General features: G+C 44.5%; 1 protein-coding gene and 1 long non-coding RNA gene across 2 annotated transcripts in view; both read right to left on the bottom strand.

The window, feature by feature from the left end:
• Positions 1 to 2,361: 2,361 nt before the first annotated feature.
• LOC107834740 (uncharacterized) lies at positions 2,362 to 4,550 on the bottom strand. Its single transcript, XR_001660553.1, has 2 exons — positions 3,984 to 4,550; positions 2,362 to 3,903 (listed from the first exon to the last, which is right to left on the bottom strand). It is a non-coding gene; the product is annotated as an uncharacterized LOC107834740 (long non-coding RNA).
• Positions 4,551 to 5,113: 563 nt separating this feature from the next.
• LOC103131288 (choline transporter-like protein 1) overlaps positions 5,114 to 7,684 on the bottom strand; it is a 9,645-nt gene continuing 7,074 nt past the window's right edge. The window contains exons 10-11 of the mRNA XM_016666542.1: positions 6,577 to 6,860; positions 5,114 to 5,693 (exon numbers count right to left, since the gene is read on the bottom strand). Coding sequence (XP_016522028.1) covers positions 5,268 to 5,693; positions 6,577 to 6,860 — 710 coding nt within the window. The 3' untranslated portion in view covers positions 5,114 to 5,267. The remainder of the gene's footprint in view (positions 5,694 to 6,576; positions 6,861 to 7,684) is intronic.

Genomic DNA, 7,684 nt, shown 5'->3' with positions numbered 1-7,684 from the left:
CTGAGACTGACGCTATGGCGCCCTCTACTGCGCATGCGGGACACTTTCAGGTCGTTTGCCCGTTCAGACTGCAGAACGCATACAGGTCGCATATGTGTGGCTGTGTGAACGGCCCGGCAAAAGAAATCCGATTTGACAAAAAATCAGAATTGGGTCACTTCAGGCTGCAGTGTGAACCCACCCTAACTTTTGTCACACCCTCATCATGTCTTTGTCAAAGCCAAAGCCTGCAGTTCATGTATTGGATAAATAATTAAATGTTGATGACATTTGAGGATATTTTTAAGATGTTTTTTGTGGAATCCTTTATGCGGCCCAGCCTCACCCAGACTCTGCCTCCAGCGGCCCCCGGGGACATTGAGTTTCAGACCCCTGATTAGATGGATATCAAATGTTTAGTCAGAATAGTTTAAGCAAAAGGGGAGGTGGTGTTGAACTGTTAGGTCTGGATTAAGATGTACGGTTATTGCTAACATGACATTTTCAGTTGATAACTTGATGGAATGTTTATCTGTTAAAATTAATTTATAGATCTGGTCATATGTTAATTAGTTGTGTTTATCAAACTCTTGGCTCATCCATAGATGAGTTTAGTAAGAAAATATTAGAGACATGAAAGCCACAATGAAAAGTTTACTTTTATTTGTGGAAATTTTAACATTGATTTGTTGAAATATAAGTTCAATGTGAAAACAAAACGTGGATTGTTGGTCACTGATATAACTGATCATTTCCAGTGTTTACTATGTTGGATATTAGTAATCAGTTTAATTTAAATATGACAAAGCAAATTACAAATTAGTTGGAATAAAATCACCTGAAGCTGTGGAAGAAATGAAAGTAAAATTATTGAATTATTGGCAAAATGTTTATGTTGATGATGTTAATAAGTCATATAATATGTTTTTGGAAATATTTGAAAGAATTTATAATTATTATTGTCCCCTTAAAGAATATAAACAAACATCCAAATATAGATTGACTCCCTGGATGACAGAGTTTGGAGAAAATATGTAAAAAGAAAAACGAGTTAAATAAGGATTTCATTAAGTGCGCAACTCAGGAAAAAGACGAAAAATATAAAATATATAAAAATAAGTTAACAACAGTGCTGAGGAAGCAAAAACAGATGTAAAACTTTGAACTTATCTGGTAAGGCACCTGTAACAAAGGAGTCGGTGACTATGAATCTTTACAATTAAATAGCACATCAGAACTAGGTTCAACTCAGGAGGAGCGAGGGAAACAATGTGTTGAACAAAACACATTTATTACACATTTTGACAATAATGAAACAGAACNGGGGATTAAAAGCATCTCAGTTCTTCAAACACTTCAGGAAAACGCTAATAAGATGTGCTTAGCAACTTAATTAGTTGCTAAGGGGATGAAATGTTGCAGTAGAGAGTCGGAGCTTCAGGGTGAAGCAGGAATGTGGAGGATAGACGAGAGCTCTGCCAGTAGCAGGTTCTGGATTCTCAGATCGCTTTGTTTCCATCATCGGTTCAATATTTTATTCCTGACCTTCTTGCTTTCATCGCAGATTTATCCAAACCTTAAACAACCGAGTAAAGCATCATAAATAAACTCTGTTATAAACATAATCTGTTTGGAGACGGTGAAGCAGAAACGCTCCCTGTTGTTTCCTCTCCCAGCCTTACATCAATCCCGTCCTCCTGATGGCGATAGTGAGCTCGTTACCCCGAGTCAGGCGCTTCTGAACAAAGACAACAAACTGTCTGAAATTCTGCTTTTAATTATTTTCTTATAAAACAAAGAGACATAAGAAATGATATAAAAACCAACAGAGAAACAAAAGCAAGAAGTTCTTCAGTTACAAACCAGAAAAATAATCACACCTGGAGTCAACCTGCAACCGGGGCAACCAGGCTGCTGTTGGGCTTAGAGTGCCGTTTGTAAAGTTACAGTCAGAAAATTAACAGCAATAATTTGCATTGTCTTGTCATAAAGAAAACAATGTGATTCATTTTTCAGTCATATTTTCGTCATGTTGCTGTTTTTATTAATTCACAAGCTAAATATTTAACTTTCAAATTTAATATTTATCTCGCCATCTAGCTGAAGCTAAATATTTGGTTAGCAAGCTACCTACTTAACTAGCTAGCTAAATTTAGAGCTAGTGAAACTGCAGCTCAGAGGAGGAGCTGCGCCTCGAAGGCGGGGCTAGGTCCAACCAGGCGCTTATGCAGCTGAATGGTTGCCATGGAGATTAACAAATTTCTCAAACATGCATGAAAGAATCTAGGAATGTTTCTGATGATGGAGCATAACAAGATTCAAAGCTCAAAAAGTCGATTTTGCATGATGCTGTTTAGTTTCTATGATGACTTATTTTCTGTCATCAGTTTGTTTATAATTTTATTCCTGTTTATTTTCCTCATAGTGAAATATTAGTTAATGTGCAAATTGGCTTGCCGTTAAGAGGAAGTGACATATCAAAAGAAAAACTGGGCTTTCGTCGCCCAAGTTGTTTTTTTCATCATCAATTCCTTTCAGTTTCTGGATCAACTTCCTGCTGGTTCAGAAAACAATTCAGATTAAAATGAATCAACATTTGGTGTAAAAACGTTGAAGAATCAACCAAGAAACTAAATATGAATGACATGGTGAAACCGACATGTTCTCTATGAACACAGCAAATCATTGCTGTTAGTTTTTTGCAGCAACTTTACAAATGGCAACTGGCTGCGGGACGTGCTTCAGCTGCGAACAGTCTGATAAAAATGGCGGCAAGGCGCGGAGACGCTCTAGTCCGGAACCCAGAACAGAAACCGGAAGCTGCACCTGGACTCCAGGCTGCTGGTCTGATCCAGGTGATCCCAACCGATCCGGACCCATCAGCACACATGGACCTGGTCGGTCCGGTTCGGTTCGGATGGTTTCCAGGAAGAACAGTTTGTTCTGCTGATGTTTGACTCCAGTTCCAGAACCGGAACCTCTCTGAGCCTCGCTCATCTTCAGTGGGCGGAGCCTGTGCTGTGATTGGTCGGATGGAGGCTGAAGAGTTTTTCTTCAACAGAAACGTTTTGTTGCCTTTTTTTCTGGTTTTTGGATCAGCACCGGTTCCTTCCTGATCCGATCAGAACCCTGATGTTCTGATCATGACTGGGTTCCTCCTGCTTTCCGTTTCAAAATGTTTCCATGTTGGTTTTATTAGCGTCCCCTCAGATCAGGAAGGGAATCAGGTTTTAAGTTGGAAATGTTTTATTAATAGAATAGCAGATTTAACAGATTATGTGGCATCTAAAGCCGACCGGATCAGAACCGCTGGTCCAGATTAGAACAGCAGTAAAACCAAAGCCACTAAAAACTAAATATTAAATATTTATTTTATTATAGTTTAGATAAAAGTGTAGAAACTCCAACATTTTTCTGACTTTTATTGTGTAGAAACCGAAAGTGTAGAAACCCTGTCATGATGACTTCCTGTTTTATTTTGAAATGATTCTGCCCTCTGCGTGGTTCCCCTTCATGGGAACGGGCCGGTACGGACCCGGTCCTGTTGGTGTTGGAGTGAAACTGCTCAGCTCCTGAAGCTAATCTGCCCTTCAACAGCGGTCACGATGCGTTCAGGTGAATCTGATCTACGAACTCCGTCCGTCCGGCGCTGCAGGAACTCCATCTTTAGTGCAATTAGCGGCTCAGCGGCTCCCCCTGCAGGCTCCCCGCTGAGGTGCATGATGGGAAAAGGCCTTAGAGGCGGGGCTTGACCAGGCTCCGCCTCCGGAGGGAACCGGACCGACTCGGAGCACCTCTGATGGAGTAAAGGTCCAAAGAACCGGCGCCAGAACCGCTCTGAGTTCCGTCTGGTGCTCTGGTTTGCTCCCAGTAAGAGGCTGAGCCAGCTGGGCATTAGGACTCGGGTCGAAGGTCAACATATTTCTGAAAGAGATTCAGGCCGTTACAAACCGCCGCTACAAAACAATCTGACAATGTCTAACGGAACCAGAACCGGGTCGCACTGGGGGGTCACACTGGGCGGGTCCAGAACCAGAACCACGTCAGGCCCACCGGTCCAGAACCAGAACTGGGTCGGGTCAGGCTGGGCAGTGGATGAAGAAAAGCAGGAAGACTGGTGGTTCCGGTGTTATTGCTGTCACCGCGGCTGCAGGAAGCTCCGCCCACCACGGTGAAGCTACGGCGTCCTCACCGGTCACATGACCTCACCCTGCCGCTGGACGTGGTTTCCATGGCGACAGCCCACAGCAGCCCCGACTCCACTCTCTGAGGGCATAATCGGCTGCTGCTCCACCTGTCCGCAGGCCCCGCCCCTTCCAGGTGGGCCAGCTCCGCCCACAAAGCAGAGAGGTTAGCGAAGAGTCCGGTCGGCGTTAGGGTCTGAGTTTTATAAAAACGGACATCACTACGAAAAAATGCATCAGCCGCTTCCAGATAAAGTGCTTGGTTACGTTGTTACGTTGTTTCCAGTTCCGTATTAAAATATCGTCGTTTTCCCTGGAGTGAAACCATAGTAAACATGTTACACTAAAAATAAACTTCTGGAATGTCTCTGCAACAAGTCCCAGTTTGGTCAAGCCGAACTCGTCCCTGGAGCCTGAAACAGGAAACGTGGAGATGGTTAACTTCCTGTCTGCAGCTGAACGAGCTAATCACCTGGCTAGCAGGTTAATGAGCTCGTTAAGGAACTGGTTAACCAACATGTTAATTAGTTAATTAACTAGCTTGTAAAGAATCTTGTTATTCAGTTTAACCAGCTCGTTAACGCTCAGTTTGTTAACCCTCAGTTCGATATCCCTCGGCTCGTTAACCCTCAGCTCGTTATGTGACGGTTCCTGGAGGACCCAGCAGGTAACAAGTTTCCAATGATTTTATATATATATATATATTAAAATATTAAAAGTCAATTTAAAGGTAGTTCTGGTTTTGGTTCTGGATGGATCGGATCAGATTTCAGTTCTGAACTCAGGTGGCTGATCTGGGTTCAGGTTCATGTCTCCTCTGCTGTGGAGCAGGAGGTCAGCAGCTCCCAGCAACAGGAAGTGACCTCAGGGTTTCTACCTGCTGAGTCCTGGTCGGGTTGAAAGCATCATGGCGACCAAATCGAGGCGGAACAGAGACTCAAACACAGAGCTGCTGGAAGATTTTTATAAAAATATTCTCCATATAAAAGTACAAAAGTAAAAAAGAAGGAAACATAAATAGTTCAAGCAGCAGCGTGATGACGACGATGATGATGATGGAGGTGATGAAGCATGCACTAGTGTTCATCCAGGGTTAGTCTGTTCTTAGCACGCAGCAGTGATGACAGCTGACTTGGAGGCGGACTCGGCGAAGGGGGCGGGGCTTGGCGCGTGCAGCAGGCTGACGACCAGGAAGAGGGTGGAGGTGGGCAGGCAGACGCAGAGGAAGAGGACGACGTCTTCGCTGAGGCAGAGGACCAGGTCGCTCTGCTCCGCCAGCACCCAGTCCACCAGCACCCCCACCAGGAGGCAATACACCTGGAACTCCTGAAGCTCCTCCCACTCCCCGCCCTCTCCCCAGTGTGGCCCCGCCCCCAACGCGGACGAGCTGTTCCGCCTGGCCACGCCCCCTCCGGCACCGCGTTCACTCACCATGGGCTTCATCTCCGCCCCCTCCGACGCCGCCTCTTTCACCCGGCTCCGCCCACGTCCACCCGCTCGCTCCAGCCGCCGACTGCTCTCCACGAACTCCTGCAGGGGCGGAGCCACAATAGGCATGTGAGGTCACCGTGTGGGTGGGGCAACAAGCAAACATTTACATGACAAAGTAGGAACCTCAAAAACATAAAACCTGAATCAAAGCTGATCAGACCTACCGTTCCTGATTGGATAAAAACATCAAAGGGGCATGGCTTATTGTTGGGAACCAATGAGAGTGCAGATGTCAAACAAGCCTTTGTTCTTTGATCACTTGATGTTCTGGTTCAGTGACTTGTTCTGAATATAAATTGTTTAATATAATTACATCTACTGGTCCCACAATGCACTGCAGGGACAGGAAGGACACTCTGTGATGTCACACTTATTACAATTTGATTGGATGAAGGAATAAACCTGAACCCAGATTTATTCAGAGTTTCTGTAGAAAGAACCTTCCCTGACAGCAGACCGCTAGCCAAACGCCACTGATCAGCACTGAGAAACGCAGCTTTTGCCACCGCTGGATGCTATCACTAGCCCCACGTGGTGCTGGAGAATCAGAGCCTGCAAGCCGCTAGCCAAACCCACTGCAGCCGCTAGCCGAGAAGCTAACTCCTGGTTCCAGGCACAGGTTGGCTAGTGCCATTTCTCTAAGCTCATCCCATCCAGTGGAGTTCTGATGGCTGAGCAGTACAAATAGCTGAAGATAATTATTTTATTGGATTTTTTGTATTTTTATGGTGTTTATATCAGTTCCGAACGGAGAAGGTTGCGTACGTGGTAGCTTAAAGCTGACCTAAGGTAAGTTTGGGTGTTATGGGTTTTTTCTTTCTCTTTGAAGCCACTAAGTTAAATGAAATATCCCCAAGCCGTTTCTAAAATGCCCTGTTTTCTTCTACCTCGCGGGAGCTTAGCTAGATGTGGCTAAGCTCACCATCAGAGCTTTGTCCATGAAGAACTCCTTCCCGGGGGTGCCATCGTTGTACTTGGTGTCGATGGCAAAGCACAGGAACAGGACGTCCACCACGATCTCGAAGATGGACAGGAAGCAGTGGGCCACCAGGAAGGAGAAGAGGCAGACGATGATGAGCGGCAGCAGCCACTCGGCGTAGTCCCGCTGGTAGTTGAGGAGCAGGACGCCGGCGAATGCTGTGCATGTCATGATCAGGACCTGAGGAGACACGACATCCTGAAGCAAAACTGTTGTCGTGACAACAGCTTAGGGTCTGTTTATCTGTGCTACTCATAAATCCGTCCTACCTTGTGGTAATGCATGCTGTGTTAATCAGGACAAAATATGTTGTTTTGTGGGCTTTTTTGTCCCTATACTTTGAAATATTTGAGTTTAATTACACTCTTTTTTTTTACTAAACTTTGCTGAATAGATGTTAGTAGTGATACTATGTGAGATTGAAGCTGTGTAATAGCTGTGTAATATTAGTGTATTAATCATATCCTATCATTTCAGTGACCTGCGCAGTTCGGTGGACACATTGTGGCTGCGCTGCTGCTGATAATAGACACACAACGTATTAATGCGCAAAACAGAGTTGCGGTGATATGTGTCTGTTTAATTCCAATTAACAGCCTGTCTGATACCGTTTTATTCTTACAAACGCCTCTGTATTTAAAATATTTTTATCAGGTAGGGTATTCTAATAAAATGATTAGTGCATAAATCTATAGTTGTTCATTTTAAATGTATATAAATTGTTCCAATGCTAAGCTAAGCATAACTCCTAAGCTTCCACTTCAGTCCCGTCACTCAAATAATGTTATCCAATGTATTTAAATTAACATCCCGCTGTAGTTTTCTGTTTGTAAACATGACAGTAGGAGTTTTGGACGCGTGGCACCGACAGGTAGACTTAGCTATCTATCTGGTAGGAACATCTGACGAGGTAGCTCTCATAGTCAGAACACCGGCATCCTGCATGTTTTAGTTCCATCCCTGGTTCAACACAGCTGGATCAAATGATGGCTCATTAGGAGGTTTTACTTCCTCCAGGGAGAGAACTGAAATATTCAGGATGCCGACCCTC

The sequence above is a fragment of the Poecilia formosa genome, unplaced genomic scaffold, assembly GCF_000485575.1.
Source record: "Poecilia formosa unplaced genomic scaffold, Poecilia_formosa-5.1.2 Scaffold739, whole genome shotgun sequence".
In the NCBI taxonomy this organism is placed as follows: domain Eukaryota; kingdom Metazoa; phylum Chordata; class Actinopteri; order Cyprinodontiformes; family Poeciliidae; genus Poecilia; species Poecilia formosa.
The sequence above is the reverse complement of the archived record's forward strand: the minus strand, read 5'-3'. Positions and strand labels throughout refer to the sequence as shown.